Source organism: Penicillium solitum (assembly GCF_028829755.1).
Source record: "Penicillium solitum strain IBT 25940 chromosome Unknown utg000005l_segment0_segment0, whole genome shotgun sequence".
Classification (NCBI taxonomy): Eukaryota; Fungi; Ascomycota; class Eurotiomycetes; order Eurotiales; family Aspergillaceae; genus Penicillium; species Penicillium solitum.
In genome coordinates, this window is record NW_027072125.1 from 3,131,812 (window position 1) to 3,149,357 (window position 17,546).

A 17,546-nucleotide genomic window follows, 5' to 3' on the forward strand; every position below is an offset into this window, starting at 1 on the left:
GACATCCATACCACATTCGATTAATCTATTTACTGAAAGTCTTCGTCCCGTGCATTCATAACATCCTCAAGCTTGGTATCAACAGCGCCACCCACATCTCCAGCCTTGGCCCAGAATCGAGACAGATGTCGTGAGCCAGAGTCCGAAAGTACCGTGACAATCCGATGACCAGGGCCAAGCTTCCTTGCTGTCTTGACAGCGGCGATACCTATAATCCACCCATTAGTAAAACGCATCAGATGCACTAGTCAGAGAGTTAATAAACCCACAGTTTACTGCACTGCTACTCCCAACAAAGATCCCATCCTTCTCCACAAGCCACCTAGCCATAGCCAAAGCCTGTGCATCAGTAACACGCACCGCATCATCAATCATCTCCTTCCCAGCCTCGAAATTCGCAGTGACACGGTTAATCCCAATCCCCTCAACAATAGTATCAACCTGTCTCCGCCGCCTTGTCCCCTCCCTCTCCTTAACATCAAACATAACCCCGTAGACCACCCGATTAAAAAGCCCACTTCCCTGCGGGTCAGCCAACACAACAGTAAGTCTAGGCAGCAACGGCTTCAAGAACCTCGCGACGCCCGAAATGGTCCCACCAGTGCCGGCGCCCGCTACAAACGCATCAATCCGGCCCCCACACTGTGCATACAGCTCTGGGCCAGTCCCTTCATAGTGGGCGCGCCAGTTAGCTTCGTTCTCGAATTGGTCGGCGAAAAAGCCCCGGCCACGGGTCATGCGTTCGTTTGCCGCGGGGAGATCGGATTGCTCATCCGCTGACGCAGAGGAGATTCCCGATGAGGCCGTGTGCGTTTTCGCCAGTGCTCGTGCGCGATTCACGAAGTTGGCTTGCTCCACTATAGGTGCTGGCGGAACCCGGTCCACGATTGCCCCGAGTTTCAGCAGCAAGTTGGATTTTTCAATTGCCTGGTCCGACGGCAGGCAGCTGGGTTGCATGTGCATTAGTGGTTTTGGCTATTGGGTGGGAAGGAGAGGGTGGCGTATCCGTACATGTGTGCTAAGTAGCCCTTCGCCCGGGCTAGTGTTGCTAGTGAGATGCCGGTTGATCCCGACGTTCCTTCATAGATTGTGTCGCCGGAATGGGGTGTCAGGATACCCTGTTCTTCTGCCTGGTTGGTGTCAGTGATGTTGGGCTAGTGCAGGTAAAAAATATTTTTCGTGTTGTGTATCCTGGCATACAATTTCAATCATGCTTAGTGCCACTCGGTCTTTTGAACTCTGGCCAGCGCCATTCAAAAACTGCGGGCATTGTTAGCGCATTCTTAGCTCTTTTTTTTTGAGGAGGTTGGTATACGATGTACCAAAGCTACTTACCTCTGCCTTGCCTAGAATCTCACATCCCGTCTCATCTGACAGTGACTTGATCCGGAATAGAGGGGTGTTTCCAATGCAGCCTTCAATGCCTTCCACAATAGTGGGTGGGCCAGCTCGGGCGATGAGGCCATTTGTTGGAGATATTTGCTCTGCCACATTATCATCACGCCTGGGACGTGATATTTCCTGATATGCGAGTGCCAGGCACACGCCAGCCACAAAGGCCGTGCCTATGTACGCGGTTGAATGATCTGGCATCTTCCAATGCCGTTTTATGTCTTGAAGATTGAGGTTTGGTGCATAGACGGGAGATATGAAGCTCGGACCATCGGGCTTTTTGGTGGAAGATAGCAGTCAGCCTGTACTTCGTCGACGACAAGAAATATTGGAGGTCAAATCAATTCAAAGAATTCCCTGGTTCAACCTGTGTTCGGCTTCAAGAACCATGTAGTCACCAAAGTGTCGAAGAAATTGAAGGTGATGACTTTTGCCTGAGGCACGTGTCATCCTGCCTGAGGCCAAAAAGGTTATCCAGAAACGCCGTCCTTCTCCCCGGAACAACCTTGAGCTTAGCTCTGCAATCACAATGGACTCGCCAGTCCTCACCCAGCTGTTCCGACAGCTCTTCCGCCATCCAGCATGTCGATCACTAAGGCGGTCGCCTTCCGTACTTGCTCGATCACAATCCCGATCATTCCTGACGCGGCGCACACCTGTCAATGTCAAGCGCAAAGCCCACGATGATATCCAGCTCTGGACAAAACGAGGCGACTACCCCAAGAATATCGATGAGGAGTATAGGACATACCCAATAGTGACAGCGAAGGAACTACGTAACCGCCGTGAACGGCCGCGACAGGTCAAGATGCTGACACGCGAGTTCATCGACGGTGAGTTCGGCGGCTAAAATGAAGCGAGACTAGTTCTGACATTGCGCTTCCAGACAGCCTTTACAACCCACATTACGGATACTTTTCCAAACACGCGACAATTTTCAGCCCCGGAGAGCCATTTGACTTCAACAACATCGAAGACGGACCCGCGTTCCACAAACTCCTTGGTCAACGGTACACGGAGTTCGAAGACAAGCTTGATGCAACGAACCCAGATATCGCGCGGCAGCTATGGCACACACCGACAGAGCTCTTCCGACCATACTACGGCGAGACGATTGCGCGGTATTTGGTGTCAAACTACAAGCTGACCCTATACCCATACCACGACCTGATCATCTACGAAATGGGCGCAGGAAACGGCACAATGATGTTAAACATTCTGGATTTCATCCGCGACACCGATCACGAGGTGTATCAGCGCACCAAGTTCAAGATCATTGAGATCTCGCCCGCGCTCGCAGATCTACAGTACAAGAATCTGACCGACAAGCTCAGTGCCAAGGGACACCGGGACAAGGTCGAGATTGTAAATCGGTCAATCTTCGACTGGGACACATACGTTCATTCTCCGTGTTTCTTCCTGGCGCTGGAGGTATTCGATAACTTCGCCCATGACACCATCCGCTACAAGCAAGGCACCGAAATGCCGCAGCAGGGTGGTGTGCTGATCGATTCTGACGGCGAGTTCCACGAGTATTACAACAACCAGCTGGACCCCGTCGCAGCTCGATTCCTGCGCGTGCGTCAAGCCGCCGCCCGCCGTCCTTTCCCGAGTCCCTTGGGCCCACCACTCCTCCGCGGCCTCCGCTCCGCCGCGCCCTTCCAAAAGGAATACTCCTTGCCGGAGTACATTCCGACCCGACTGATGCAGTTCTTTGATGTCCTGAACCAGTACTTCCCCGCCCACCGTCTAGTCTCCAGTGACTTCAGTTCCCTGCCAGATGCCGTGCCTGGTATCAACGCACCGGTCGTGCAGACTCGGTACCAGCGACAGACGGTGCCTGTGTCGACTCCTTTTGTATGTGGATATTCTCTTGGATGTGAACTTTGAACATGACTGATTTCTTTTTTTGCAGGTCCACCAAGGCTACTTCGATATCTTCTTCCCGACGGATTTCAATGTCGTCGAGGATATGTATCGTGCTGTTACTGGGAAGCTGACGCAGGTCACGAGCCACGAGGAGTTCGTGCACCGTTGGGCTTACATTGAGGATACGGAGACGCGGAATGGAGAGAATCCTCTGCTGAGCTGGTATAAGAATGCTAGCATGTTGATGACTGTGTAGATAGAGATCTATGTTAATATCATTTAACCATGCCTTGTCGGGCTTGTTTGTAACATGGGCTCCTTTCATTATGTGCGAATGTAATTTGGTGCTTCAACGGCATCCATGTGTTCTTAGATAATGATCTAATCCGACAAAAACTCACTCGAGGGAACTCCCAAATTCCGAACTGGGGTGTCTTCCCCCAAGCCTTCATCACTCGATGGATGCCAGGCATTAGTGGAAAATTCGCGCTCAACCAGTTAAAGCTATGGCCTTCAGACAGATGCTTAGGTGCCTATAGCAAAAGCACCCCAGACATAATGGAATTCTCATACTCATGACTCCAGAGATATTATAGCGGTCAAAGTTGAACCGTCAAAGCTGAACCGCCCAGGCCTTATATATCGCAAGAAATGACGTGGAACATCGTATTATGGTATGCAGCCTTAATCGAATGGGAAAGTATTGTTACCATTCTGCTTACCATTTCTAGGATAGGCGACAAGCACTAGGGGTAGGCCCCTTCAGTCATAAACCATTCAAGGATATAGATTTGACTGTAGACTAAAGCGAAAGAGAGCTAATAAGCTTCTTTATATTGACTTACTTTAACTTGATTTTCATTTACTACAATGTAAAACTGTAGACGAACAAGGTAATATCCAACCTTATATTTAGTTCAAATTTAGGAAGAAAATAACTAATAGCTATGATAAGATAATTCGTTCCCTCGTTTTCGTATCGTCATAACCTTATCACAGTATAAATTTGCCGCAAGTGAATCTTCCGTTGTAGTTTTGAAGTCCTAGACTGACTTTTTGCCTTCAGCGTCCTTAGAGGGAGTCGACTTAGGGGCCGGAGTAGTCTCAAAGGCGTTCTCGCTAGGCATCGAGGTCACAGAGTACTGGGCCAGCGGTAATGATTTCGGTTTGAAGTCGCGGGATCGGGGTTGGAGGACATTCTACCGCTTCTTCAGAGCCATGAGCCGTTTTTGGGCGTATGAAATTGGTGCTATCTTGATGACAGGGACCTGTACCTGGGACTATCTAATAATAATCAGTATACGTGAAAGGCTGGACTCAGGAAAATAAAATTACCAGGGTCGGAGATGCCTTTTGTTGGCTTGGATTGTAGAAGTTGCGGAATGGGCACTCTCTTAGTGGATGGCCGATCTTACCACACGCCGGACATGGACGTGTGCCTGCCTATAGATATAAGCAGATGAAGTCGGTTACCAGATTAAAAATGAATCATGTACCTTGACTTCCAGATGGTCAAACTCAAGCCATGAGGTCTACCTGCTGAGGGCTGTTGGGACTGTGCAAGAAAACCAGCAGTTTGATGCTATCGAACCGTTTTTGCATGAGCAAATTGTCGGTTGCAAATATCACAAACCGCAACTTCGCACGTAAGAAGATGTTGAGGAAGCTCATAACATTTGATTCGGGATTTGCAGTTTGGACAATTGGCGACAGGGCATATATGTCCCTCTTCTCGTGAGCCATTAGGATCCTTGGATGCGTCGGAGCCATCACACAGTAAATCGTGATAGATGGGAAAGTCCCCACTAGCAGTGGGCCTCTAGAGTCGGAAGAGTGATATGCGAAACTGGTCTCGGACGGTTGGCTCCTGACTTCGTAGGAAAAGGCCACTTATTGTGAGTGCGATGGCCACTGTCACCATTTTCCCCGAGAAATTGGGAGACGCCCCAGAACTAATAGACAATGCTTTCCAGCGGCTTTTCCCAAGGTCGATGGTGGAGATGATGGGAGACCAATTTCACCAATTTGACGATCCCCAACACGATGTTGACGATGTCAAAGCCCCAAAGTTCTTTCCCCGTCGCGCTCCAGGGTATTGTCGCAACAACCTGCGCACTTTGCTTTCCACAGATCCTCGACGTATGGACAACATGCGTCTCTAGCTTTTCCACCTAGTTCTGTGGAATCTGAAAGACGCTGTTCGCGAGGTCGGTAATATCCTTGACCCCAAGGCCCTTAAGAGCATCCAGTATCTGATCGACAGTAGTCTGAGGTAGCCCCTCTTTATTTCTCGAGTAGATATCAACACCAGCAGGCGTGAAGAGTGTTTTATCAAAGTAGGTGACAATCCACTGATTACCATCATCGGTATGACCGAACCCGAGACATTCCCAGTGCGAGCTCGCGATCATCAGCCAGCCTTTGCCGCGCCAATCCCAGGCGCCGGGAGTACCTGGCGTTGGGGTATCCACGCCATGGACGGATTTGATTTTCTCGGAGTCAATGGACTGGTATTGTACCAGGTCATCGATCTTTTGTACTCCGGCAGAATCTGCCGGGAGGAGCTTGTAGGTGATGTTGACGTTCCGCTTGCCTTTCCACAGGGGCAGGCTGGAGTGGGTTACGTGCCATGTCCCGATTATGAAGTCGGTTGGTGGGGCAGAATTGGCTCCTGACCTAGCATGGACTTTGGGGAGTCCGATGGAGATAGATGACATGTTTTTTTTTTCGGGGGTGAGTTGGGTTATGAGGGTGTTGAGGAGAGGCGCCAGCTGCCAAAACCCTATTTCCGGTAAACTGTGATGCCGTGGTGCCTAGTTTTGGCCTGGCGGCCTGAATTAAGATCGACAGAAGAATTCAAATACAGCTGGAGGGCCGATCACTACCTAAAGTGGTGTTATCGTCAATCTACACAACCCTAAATTATGGACAAATGGGAATTAATTTGATCAAACAGAAGTTTGAAGGTTACAGGTACACAAAATACACTGGAATAGTGGGGTTAACTGGGCAGACCTTGGTAATAGCACAATTTTCCGAGGTTGACAGATGTCAAGTAAAAGCCAACTAGCACTTCTCATTGATGATGCCGATGGATATTGCGATAGTGGAATTCTTGTCACCTCTAAACAAGCAGTTCACGTGATTAGCTCATGTTAGCAAAGTAAACCAAACATCGCTTCATTCAAGCCCACACATAACAGGATAGTGGCAATACAAAACGCTAGACATATATCTCACTTGCATAAGCCTCCCTGGTGTATTTCCTTTCAATTGAATTCTTCCTTGGCACAAGCGAGCAGCTCAACATTTCGAATCCACAGAAAGCTGGATGTGACGGGGCCAGGTTGGAGTCATGCCGATGGAGTTGTTGTGTATAAAAGTCGGCTGAGAAAACGCAGTTTGACCAAACACGGGTTGGGAAAAGGCTGAACGAGCGAATGCTGACTGGGCGAAGGTGGGCTTCGTAGCAGCGGGCCTAGTATTGTGAACGTTTGATCGTGGCCCAGTTGGAATACGTTGGACTCTATCCAATAGTGATGTATCCGGAGCAAGAGGACCCTTTCTCTCAGAAGCAAGGATGTTGGTCGTTATATTAACGTTGTTGAGCATGACACGTGAATGGTTTGGAATACCTGCCTTGCGATGGAGCCCATGCAGGGCTATGTCCAGTTGGGAGAGGATTGCTGCGTTCAAAGAGGTGGGTGTATAGGTTGGCGCAGGGTCAATCACAGGCACGGTGATGTTCATATTTTGAATTGCCGTGTGCAATCCACAATGTTCCTTTCGCCATATGTGGTTGGGGATGAACAGTCGACAGTGCCGCCACGAATGGCCGATGTCCGTGCATTTTTTACAAAATGCCGTGCAAACCCCAAAATGTCTTTTATCGCAGCAATGGCAACGGGGGCGACAGTTTCCCGGGTGTGATCTGACCCCACAATCGGGACAGAAGGGCGGCGGCCTGTACCTTGTGTTGTAGTCCTCGTCTTCAGATTCATCAACCCTGGCACGTTTTCTCGTAGTACTTCGGATTTCCCTCATTAGCAGGTGGTTTTGGATGAGAGTTTGGATGCACTTGACTCACATGAATTCCATGGTGACTGCGTTGGAGAGGGAAACAAGAGAGAGAGAGGAGAAAAGCACGAGGAGGTTTAAGTAGTTGGGTAGCCCTAACAAGGAAGGAGCAACTCTGCCACATGGAGGTCAAGTCAAACGGGAAGGCCCTCGTTCTCTATATAAAAGAGAAGAAGAAAGTGAAGGGTAAAAATGATCTGAAAGAATTCATCCAGTTTGTATCTCATCGGGGCTTATAATGTCTAAAGGATAACGATAAAGTGAGCTCGTTTAATGCGATAAATGATCAAAGGTTACACATAGAAAAGTCTCTTGCACAAAGTATGCTTTATTTTTACCTTCGTATACACCTTAAAAAGACATCTAAAAAGATCACTAAAAAGACATGACAAGGCCGCATAAGCGAACTATTCTCGTACTAGTAAAGCAAGTTGGGTGTCAAATGTGAGATGTCCATCCGAGAATATTACGCGGCTGGATTCGATTGACTATAGAAAGTTTGGATTATTGAACAAATTCCTAGCAAGAAAGATAATCATACACCACACCCTTTTCAACGCGACAGTTATACTCTCATCTGGGCCTCAATTTAAGACAATTGTTGAAGCAAGCTGTACGGCCTATGGCGTGGTACTCCGTTCTCCAAGCAGATGGGACATTTTGCGAGGTGCTGCTTTAGCAGCTTAGCTCCTTTGTGGAAGCACATCGCTCGCATGCATTGTCAGAGACAATGCTTCGGATCCATAGTTATAGGTCAGATAGAGGAAGCCGTTGTCCTCCAGTCCATATGGCAGCGGAGTGGATACCTTAGCCTGAATTTTCCGATTGTCGCAACACACAAGCATCAAGAAACTTCTGCGGAAGTAACGCAAGTCGCGAATCTTTTCCTGGGACTGACTGCAGCTTCGCTGCTGTGTCACGGTAAGACTCGCTGAACGTAAACCAGAAAGCCTTTTCAGGTTCGGAGTCTTGTGATGGACGAGGGCAGTATGGGTCGTTTTCAAAGAATGCCTCCGCGAGATGAGCTATCAAATCATCCGGCCTTTCAAGTCCCATTCTTTCTTCCCATATACTGCACAAATTGAAATCCAGAACCCAGATACGACTGATTCGGCGTTGGGACTTGGCGCGTATCATGCTGTCCAGGTCCGTGTGAGGTGGCATCTTTGCAACCTGTTCTGCGCTGATTCCCAACGAACGACAAATGTCTTGGGTGTATGTCGTCTCGCGTTCACTGCCCAGCACAAATTCAACATCGTAGCCATCGACGTTTGCTGACCAATGCATGATTGCCAGAGCCTGGCCAATAGCATTGGCATAATGTTGGATTGGCAGATCCAGTTCGATCATTTGATCCAGGCACAAGTTGAAGTTTCTCAATGTGAAGTTGCGTGCTGGAGGGTCAATAGCACCACGTCGACGGCCGAGATAGATACGGGCAAGACAATCACGGTTCGTATCGTGAGACATCACAGCCAGTCGCGATGGCCCGGGGCAATAGGCATCGATGAGGGCTTGTCGAGCCAGCTTGGGAAGTGGAAGTATGCGTTCGGTGATCAATGCCATTGCAGGCAAAGGGAAAGAGAGATGTGATCCAGGGAAAAGATTCAGATGAGAGTCCCACCATTCATTGTTGGCTTCCGGCACATATGAGAAAATTCGGGGAATTCGTACTTCGACGAACTCGGACTGGTGGTTTGTAAACGCCTGGTAGGCCGCGAAGTGGGTTTGGAAATCTGCCCAAAGGGCATTTTCAAACGACGAGCGGGCGATTTTGATGGCGTAAGTACAACCGGGCCGCTCGAAGATGAGTCCACATTGGCCAAAGCCAATACTACGGAAACCAACAGAAGTCATCTGCTGTGCAGTGTTGAGTGATGCGGATGAGGAAGGTGTAGAAGTAACGGAAGTCGATAAAACCCGGCTCAGGACTTCACGTGGATCGGTGGGAAGAAGTCCCAACTCTGAGATAATCTCTTCATTTCGTGCAGCATCAAGTAATGTGTATAATCTGTTTGTAAGGTCAACGCTCACTTGATTGCGATCCATATCCATATCCATCTGGGCATATCAGAGAAAAGTGGAATCAAAATGAGGAAGTGACGAATCACCGACGAATACCACGGCACTTACCGCCTTAGTCACCACTCTATACATCCATGGATCCATCCATCTTAGAAGTCTTTTTAGAGGTCTGTTTGGTAGTTCTTTTAGTAGTCTTTTCCAATACCCTTTTCAGATAGTCTGAACTAAGCTATGGCTAGCTTATATCACAACTAATATATCGTAGGGTGAACATTAGTCTGAGGTAAAAAATGGGTGTTATCTTAATGATGCCATGTGGGATGTATATATAGTTGAAGTCTGCATATACTGTGCAGACCATACTCCTCCCGTTATCTAATATCGTGACCCCTTTCAACCTTGACATGCTTTTAGGTACCTAGTCAAGACGTATCACATTCAAGATGCAAAGCCAACACTGGCATCAAGTCCAGCAAATCTTTGAATCATAAAAATTTACATCAAGATAAGCTGGTCTTGTCCATATATTTTCATATCTTTCCTGTTAAGGATTGATTCCTATTGCATATCAAAGGTACCTAGCCGTAACCACTGTAGACAACATCGTCGTCTTGGTCATTTAGCCCTATTCCTTTACAAGCAGATACTCCGATATAATTGTTTACTTCGAATTCACTTTGCATTCAGTCTTCGAGTTCCGTTTGTTGTGTTTTTGGGTGTTGCTTTCTTGAGATCTACCGTACAGGCAAGTAAACGAAGCCACAATGTGTATTATTGTCTATATAGAGATATTTATACAGATGATAGAGAGGGAGACTAATCTATAGGTAAATCCTATTGGCACAGTGAAATCCCTAATGGCACAGTAAGTGTCATTTATTATGGTATCACCATAGTAAAAAACACAGCCCCTGAACCACCCCAGCCACATAGTACTTCAATGATCTACTCTGTACTCGGCCCCATATTAATTCCCCATAACAATCCCCCCATAATGATACCTCTATAATGATGCCTCTATTAAACCACGTGATCTGTGTTGGGCGAATTTACTAGGGCTAGCCGATACCTACAATAAAACCTCTGCATATTGAATTTTATTCTACTCCCTAATAGTAAAACCTATATTTTTGCAGATATTAAACTCAAATGGGAGAATTCCTCCGCCAATTGTCATGACGATCTAGGGACATCAGCCGATTCGAATTCAGCCACAACCAGTGGGCGAAATGCTGATCTAATTGAAAGGAACACGCTACATATACTGATAGAGCTTAAATCAATTCTGAAATCACCTTGACAGACAAGCAAAACGTCAAAACAGCCATCCATTTCGTGCGCTTGACTTTACCTCGATACCCCAGATAGTGTTCCAAAAATCACTCACGAAAGGACCGCCTTCTGCTAAAAGTTCTCGGAAACATTCATTTTCGCCAACTTGACCAAGAACAGAAACAACGTAACGCGTTACAAGATTCTTCATGCCATCAATTTTTTCACCGTCATTTGGTGGTGCGTTCCTATAGACAAATCGAACAAGCTCAATGATACCATTCAAACCTGTATCATAAAGTTTGAAGCTTTTCAACATTTGATGCAACTTAGAGAGTACAAGTTGGCACAAGGGGTCTATGCAATATGTGTCGGCCAACACGTATAACCGAGCTTGTTCGAGAAACACTGGGGTGAAGTCTTCCCAGGACCCAGTATTTTCGGGTGGCGTGAAGCTATAGTTCAGGTTGGTAGTTTGCGCATTGGGAACGACTAGGCTCTGCTCAAATGCATCGCGTAATTGCCCCGTCCACACGCTTCTCTCTTTATATGGGATTTCCCGATCGTCGTAGGCGTCTTCGAATAGCGGTGTCTCCGATTCAGCCGCGGGCTCCGGCACGGATTCCGGCTCGGGTTCCGGCTCAGGTACCGATGGCTCAGGTACAGGCTCCATTGAAATGTCGTTCCACTTGAGATTTGGACGCTTCTTTGTCGGTTTGGTCTTCCTCTTTCCCTTAGTGGGAGGGCTTTTTCCATCGATCAGGCGAAACGTCGGGGGTGTGTAATTTCGAAAGTATGCAAATTCACATAACCGAGCAAACGTATCTTCATCGATATGTGACCAGTCAACGTGTCTTGTTTTTGCCTCGATCATTTGGCCGTTTATCAGAGCATTGAGAGGCTGTGAGAGGCCCGCTAAAGCAAAAGAATGCACAGTAAACTCCTTCTTATTCTCACCCACAATAAATGTGAACAAGGAGGAAGAAATACATCTGTCACTATTAGACCTAGACCGTTCAAGCTTGTCATAGATCACTCACCTCCCAAAAGAGCCCTCCATCTGAAATGGTAATTGTGAGAGTAACTGATCAAAAGAGGCCGATGGTCGTGCTAGCGAGATGATAGAACTTTACAAGGTAGATTTTGTCTAGCTTTATACCAAACCACGAGTGCCACGAGAGCCTTCGCATTGTGATGTGTCTAATTTTGGTTGGTAAAAGAGGTACATCACTTGCTTATCTGCATCAATTTCAAACCCCAAAAATAGCCAAATGAAAAATGAAAAATAATGAAACAATGAAATTAAACAGGTTCTTTTTCAAACTTGTACATGTAGCAGTGTCGGGATCTACAGCGCGGTAGCTTAGATAACCTAAGAGATTATGTGGTAGAGAGGGAGACGTGAAAAGTCCCACGTAGAAATTCATAGGGGCTTGTTAACATGAGTTAAAGCTGCTTGAAAGTGATCAGACTCGTCTTGTAAGCGTCCTCTCAATTATATGCGTCCGCACTTAATTTCTAAAATGTGATCGGTGATGCATTAGTCTGTTTATCAAGACCCGTACGAGCGCTTATTACATTGGGACCGATGATACGACGCAGATGGAAAAGGATTATCAAAAGATTCTTGCACGTTCTCCCGCCTGGATGGAAAGTTCCCTCGGCAAGTATCGAACAATCGATCGGTGGGGACATCAAATTGCGAGTTCAATGCAGGCAGTGAGTTTGAGGTTATCAGCATCAACTAACAGTCTATCTAATATTTTCCGGGTTATATTAACTTAGTAATTTCTACCATATAACTATCATACACTCTATGAGCTTGAGTCCTGCGACAGTGGACTTTTACCCGCACCACAACAAATATATATCTCTACATTCAAGTATATATAACCCCCCACCCATACATTAAATATATGTTAATTTTAGTATTATTAAATGGTTAAATGGCCGATGAATCCAATGGATTCAATATTTAATATAGTAACCCTTTGATTTACGTGTAGCAAGCAATCTTCTAGGTATAGATCGGATCAAATTGTCAATTACACCTTGATGAGTGACCGTAAATTAAGGGCTGCACGACGTGGCGAAGGGTGGTTCGTGTCAATGTTGTCGGCAGTATGAGAACCATGTATTGGCCTGAGATCCCCGCACTCGTGTCGGATGGTGATTGGCAGCTATTAACGTGGCCGGGTCTCGACTGTTTCGACCAAGCCTAGGAGAACAGCACGCACATTAAAATGTGTTCGATGGGTATAGGGTGGAGATGATCCTGCACTCTTACATTTGGTCATAAAGTTAGCAATATAACATTTACGGCCATTGAAAATTTATCTCCCTGCTTCCTCAGTAGTATATCCAGAGATACTCCACAATCTGCATTATTACAATGTCTGGTAAGTCTTTTATCTGGCCGTAGCCGACGTATTGGGCGTATCATTAACTACCATAGCTTCCGAATCTTCACCTGCCGGGCGTCGAGACCCAGAGCCTTTAGGCAGGTGCACCGTTGCAGAGATTTTGGGAAGTTTATCTCTCGAGACCTCCCTCAAAAGACCCGATCTCAAGACCGGCCGGGATCCAGAATTTGTGGATACCGAAGCTAAGGTTGCGAGTCTGGTTGGCAAACTGCAAGACCTACCTACGAACCCGCCGTCTCTTTATATTGATCTTGAAGGGGTCAATCTCTCAAGACACGGTAGCATTTCGGTCATTCAAATCTACGTTCTTCCGCTTGACAAAACCTATCTGGTCGATATATACACTCTCAAGGAGAAGGCTTTCTTGCAGCCGGCTTTTAACAACGGCCAGACCCTAATGGGTATATTGGAATCACCCCATATCCCTAAGGTCTTCTTCGATGTCCGAAACGACTCAGATGCACTATTTCATCATTTCAATGTCAAACTTGCCGGGGTTATTGACCTTCAATTGATGGAGTTGGCAACCCGGTATTACTCGAAGAAATACGTCAGCGGACTGGCAAAATGTATCGACAGGGATGCTCTCCTCACGACTGATGAAATGCGAACTTGGAAGGCATCAAAGGAAAAAGGGCTGAAGCTCTTCGCTCCAGAGCGTGGGGGCAGCTATGATGTGTTCAACGTCCGCCCTCTTCCAGATGATATCAAGGAATATTGTGTGCAAGACGTTCAATTCCTACCTAAGCTATGGGTCCAGTACCAGGGGAAGATATCGTCGCCTTGGACTAAAAGGGTTATGATGGAGAGCGCTAACAGAGTAAAACTCTCTCAAACAGCCACATACGATGGAAAGGGAAAAGATAAAGCTCTAGCGCCTGTGGGTTGGTGGTGATTCTGCGATTGCTGGTATGGTCTTTCCTACTATTTGGTCAGACAAGTGAGGCTACATCCATTCTATTTTCAGCTGAGTCTATTTAATTGAAGGTACAAATTGGACACGAATACGTTTTTGTGTGCTGTCTCTGCTCGACATAGTCGTTGTTTTCCTGCTCATGGTCGCTAAACAGTTCGCCAGCATTTCAGAGTAGAACGATGAAAGTCGATGATCAATGCACACCCGTGCTCTTCATTCATTATATCCAGATTCATCGACGTAGATGAGGTGGTATAAGCAAAATCCGCTAAAAGATAGTAGTAATCATTACGTAAATCTGGATTTCGCTCTTTTGCTTTCTGTCGAGCTATCTTCTCAGACCACCCTTTGCGACGTAGGGCATTGCTAATTGTATGGCATTTTCGAGTAAGATACACCAGGCAGGGTCCCACCCACGTCATGCAAAATACAATATCTATTCTTGGAAATCATGGATCGACCACTATTCCGAATTTGACCTAGCGTATTTCAGGTCAGTGTTCGCGAATCAAGTCGCAAGAGTATGGAGTTAAAACTGATTTCGTTTTCTACTGTATCTCATACAGGCGTTCGCTCCACGTACATCAGAAGCCACCAAACCGAGACTCGTTATGAGGGAAATAAACAGTGAGGCGGTTTATGCATGCAAGTGCAGGGTAGTTTGCGACGTGTTAGCGAGCCAATAACGCGAGTTATGGGAAGCAGATGCAGAATGTCCGAGCCATACGTGTCGTTCAGACTATAATCGCATCACTGAGGCTGCTTCAAAGTTTGGAGGTTATATTGCGAGGCTCTCGAGGAAATTAGCACACTGCAGAAAAGGAAGCAGCTGCTAGAGGGGTGCAGACCACCACCGAATTGAAGGCCACTGCGGGGACCCTCCAGCTGGTACAACACTTTGAATCATACAATTCATATCAAGATAAGCTGGCCTTGTCCATATAATTTCATGTCTTTTCTGTTAAGGGTTGGTTCCTATTGCATATCAAAGGTACCAAGCCGTACCCTGTAGATAACATCGTCGTCTTGGCCATTTAGCCTTATTTCTTTCAAGCAGATACTCCGATATAATTGTTTAAAGTTGCATAAAAGGAAATAGCACCGACCTCATCTAGATCCAACTTGTATCTCCACTCACATATTCCCGATTACCTTCGATTGGGACCTCGGGATATCCCTATCAGATGTGAAGGCTAATCTCCATCCGACCCCTCACGGCACCATTACCGAAATGAGGGGAGATAAGCTCCAAGTTGACATTTCGGTTTATTTGCATCTCTAAACCCAACCTCCGCTCGTTCAATACTTCATTCTTAACTACCATATCCATCATGACCATCGACAAACTCCCACAAGAACCACCCCAAGAGCTCAAACCACCACCTTGGAACAACCGCGTCCTCGAAAAGCGCGCCACCCAACTAACCTTGATCCCCTCAGCTTGGCGCCTGCCAGAAACCCTCCTGGAAAGCCCACCAGCATCAATCGTAGAAACCATTCGCGCAAGCGGCATCCTCTCCGTTGACGAGCTAGCATGGACCGAAACTCCGGATATCCGCGACCTCGTCGAGCTAGTCAGGTCCCAGCGCGTGACGAGTGAGGCACTGACAATGGCGTTTTGTAAACGTGCTGCTATCGCACAGCAGGTTACCAAGTGCTTAACGGAGGTCTTCTTTGATAAGGCTCTTAAGCGTGCTAGGGAACTTGACGACCATCTGCTGCGTACTGGCAAGGTTGTTGGACCTTTGCATGGTGTTCCGGTTTCTGTAAAGGACCGGTTTGATGTTGAGGGGTTTGACACGACTGTTGGTACGTTTTCTTTGTTTTTTTTCCCTTTATTGCTTCTGTCTCTGGTTGACAACGTCGTGTTGGATTGTTGCTAATATATATGTCAAGGCTGGGTGGGTCTGACCAATAAACCTGCCAAATCCAACAGTTCAATCGTGCAGTTACTCGAGTCGATGGGTGCAGTGCTCTATGTCAAGACCAATGTGCCACAATCACTGATGGTGAGCTCTCTCTCTCTCTCTTTTTCCGATTATATACATTCTTGATAAAAGCCCACTCACTAAACCACCCAATTAGATGTCCGATTCATACAACCATGTCTTCGGCCAATCCGTAAACGCATTCAACCACGCCCTAATCTCAGGTGGTAGCTCCGGTGGCGAAGGCGCCCTTGTTGGATCCGGAGGCAGCGTCTTGGGAATTGGTACTGACATCGGCGGCTCGATCCGAGTACCTTCTAATCTACAGGGTCTGTACTCTATATGTCCAACGACGGGGCGAGTGCCGTGGGACTGTTCTTTGTAAGTCATTCCTCTTCCTTATCCATATACCGGAGCTATACTCAGTACTAATGCATATTAATAGCTTACACCAGCACTACCTTGTCCCACCAGTTGCTGGTCCAATGGCTACATCTCTCGCTACGACAGAGTATTTCATGGAGAGTCTCATTGCGTCCAGTCCGTGGAGTCTAGACCCAACCGCAGTTCCAATCCCATGGCGAAAAGAGCTCGCCACACCACCATCAAATCGTAAGTTGAGACTGGGTGTTGTGTTTGATGACGGCGTCGTTAAGCCGCAGCCGCCTGTTGCGAGGGCAATGCGCGAGACGGTAGATGCATTGAGAGCTGCTGGTCACGAAGGTATATACCCCCTCGCTATCTTGAAATAGACATTGTCTTTCCTTGTGGTCAAAATGGTGTTTTACTAACCTTCCAAAGTAATCGAATGGGATACCTCCCTCCACATCGCCGTCACCAATCTCTGGACGAAAGGCATTCTCGCCGATGGCGGCCAGCATTGTCGTTCTCTCTGTAAGATAGTCGATGAGCCCTTGATTGAGGGCATGGTTGTCGGCAAAGAGACCGATCTTCTTTCACACGAGGAGCGAGAGCAGGTAAGTCACAAGACAGCTCAAAGCAATAGATTCATGAGAGACTTTTCCCCTTCGCCCAATACCCCAACCCGAAATCAAAATTCATCTAACACCACTAAACAGTTTGAAGCAACAAAACTCACCCTCCAAACTGCCTTCCTGAAGCAATGGGTTTCATCGGAAATAGACGCCCTGCTCATGCCCGTCCTCCCATGGGTAGGCTACAAGCCTAAGACGTGGGTGAAGAGCAAGCAGTGGCTGGGTTACACGGCTATGTGGAATCTGCTGGACTACGCGGCTGTTACTGTTCCTGTTGCGAGAGCGGATCGCGGTCTTGATTATGTTGGCAATGTAGGTAATACTGAGTGGGAGGGACATTCTATTAGGAATGAGTCGGATGCTTTCAATTATCTACAGTGTGAGTGGTTGTTTTCTTTGTTTGTTGTCTTTTGGGGGGTTGGCTGATGCTAATTTTAACTCTTATTAGATGATATCGACCTCGTGCATGAGATGCCCATCTGTGTACAGATTGTTGGGGGTCGATTTGGAGAGGAGAAGGCCGTGGCGGTTGGGAAGGTTGTTGATGAGTTGATGAATCCGACTCCCTTTCATCCATGAAGATAGGAGAGACAGGCTACATAGATAGGAAGAAATGAGCTCATGAAACATATATATGAGGAAGTGCTTT

At 47.1% G+C, this 17,546-nt stretch overlaps 9 protein-coding genes across 9 annotated transcripts; 3 read left to right on the plus strand and 6 right to left on the minus strand.

Moving 5' to 3' along the window:
* Positions 1 to 29: 29 nt before the first annotated feature.
* N7455_008779 (putative cysteine synthase) lies at positions 30 to 1,593 on the minus strand (the record flags this gene model as incomplete). Its single annotated transcript, XM_040957940.2, has 5 exons — positions 30 to 208; positions 270 to 946; positions 1,012 to 1,130; positions 1,201 to 1,260; positions 1,336 to 1,593. 5 exons carry the CDS (start codon positions 1,591 to 1,593, stop codon positions 30 to 32), a joined length of 1,293 nt encoding a protein of 430 aa, XP_040811699.2.
* Positions 1,594 to 1,921: 328 nt separating this feature from the next.
* N7455_008780 (class I SAM-dependent methyltransferase) lies at positions 1,922 to 3,517 on the plus strand (the record flags this gene model as incomplete). The annotated part of the gene is made up of 3 exons (XM_040957929.2): positions 1,922 to 2,225; positions 2,279 to 3,249; positions 3,308 to 3,517. 3 exons carry the CDS (start codon positions 1,922 to 1,924, stop codon positions 3,515 to 3,517), a joined length of 1,485 nt encoding a protein of 494 aa, XP_040811617.2.
* A 1,262-nt stretch (positions 3,518 to 4,779) lies between these two features.
* N7455_008781 (uncharacterized protein) lies at positions 4,780 to 5,004 on the minus strand (the record flags this gene model as incomplete). The annotated part of the gene is made up of 1 exon (XM_040957857.2): positions 4,780 to 5,004. The coding sequence occupies one exon, from the start codon at positions 5,002 to 5,004 to the stop codon at positions 4,780 to 4,782; it is 225 nt and encodes a 74-aa protein (XP_040811607.2).
* A 428-nt stretch (positions 5,005 to 5,432) lies between these two features.
* N7455_008782 (uncharacterized protein) lies at positions 5,433 to 5,978 on the minus strand (the record flags this gene model as incomplete). Its single annotated transcript, XM_040957952.2, has 1 exon — positions 5,433 to 5,978. The coding sequence occupies one exon, from the start codon at positions 5,976 to 5,978 to the stop codon at positions 5,433 to 5,435; it is 546 nt and encodes a 181-aa protein (XP_040811625.2).
* A 586-nt stretch (positions 5,979 to 6,564) lies between these two features.
* N7455_008783 (uncharacterized protein) lies at positions 6,565 to 7,011 on the minus strand (the record flags this gene model as incomplete). Its single annotated transcript, XM_065605973.1, has 1 exon — positions 6,565 to 7,011. The coding sequence occupies one exon, from the start codon at positions 7,009 to 7,011 to the stop codon at positions 6,565 to 6,567; it is 447 nt and encodes a 148-aa protein (XP_065460922.1).
* A 1,134-nt stretch (positions 7,012 to 8,145) lies between these two features.
* On the minus strand, positions 8,146 to 9,399 carry N7455_008784 (uncharacterized protein; the record flags this gene model as incomplete). Its single annotated transcript, XM_040957877.2, has 1 exon — positions 8,146 to 9,399. The coding sequence occupies one exon, from the start codon at positions 9,397 to 9,399 to the stop codon at positions 8,146 to 8,148; it is 1,254 nt and encodes a 417-aa protein (XP_040811690.2).
* Positions 9,400 to 10,678: 1,279 nt separating this feature from the next.
* Positions 10,679 to 11,695, minus strand: N7455_008785 (uncharacterized protein; the record flags this gene model as incomplete). The annotated part of the gene is made up of 2 exons (XM_065605974.1): positions 10,679 to 11,627; positions 11,676 to 11,695. 2 exons carry the CDS (start codon positions 11,693 to 11,695, stop codon positions 10,679 to 10,681), a joined length of 969 nt encoding a protein of 322 aa, XP_065460923.1.
* Positions 11,696 to 13,027: 1,332 nt separating this feature from the next.
* On the plus strand, positions 13,028 to 13,953 carry N7455_008786 (uncharacterized protein; the record flags this gene model as incomplete). The annotated part of the gene is made up of 2 exons (XM_065605975.1): positions 13,028 to 13,034; positions 13,091 to 13,953. 2 exons carry the CDS (start codon positions 13,028 to 13,030, stop codon positions 13,951 to 13,953), a joined length of 870 nt encoding a protein of 289 aa, XP_065460924.1.
* A 1,352-nt stretch (positions 13,954 to 15,305) lies between these two features.
* On the plus strand, positions 15,306 to 17,476 carry N7455_008787 (uncharacterized protein; the record flags this gene model as incomplete). Its single annotated transcript, XM_040961704.2, has 7 exons — positions 15,306 to 15,783; positions 15,871 to 15,983; positions 16,060 to 16,283; positions 16,348 to 16,625; positions 16,704 to 16,879; positions 16,982 to 17,276; positions 17,346 to 17,476. The coding sequence occupies 7 exons, from the start codon at positions 15,306 to 15,308 to the stop codon at positions 17,474 to 17,476; spliced, it is 1,695 nt and encodes a 564-aa protein (XP_040807878.2).
* Between the last annotated feature and the right edge of the window lie 70 nt (positions 17,477 to 17,546).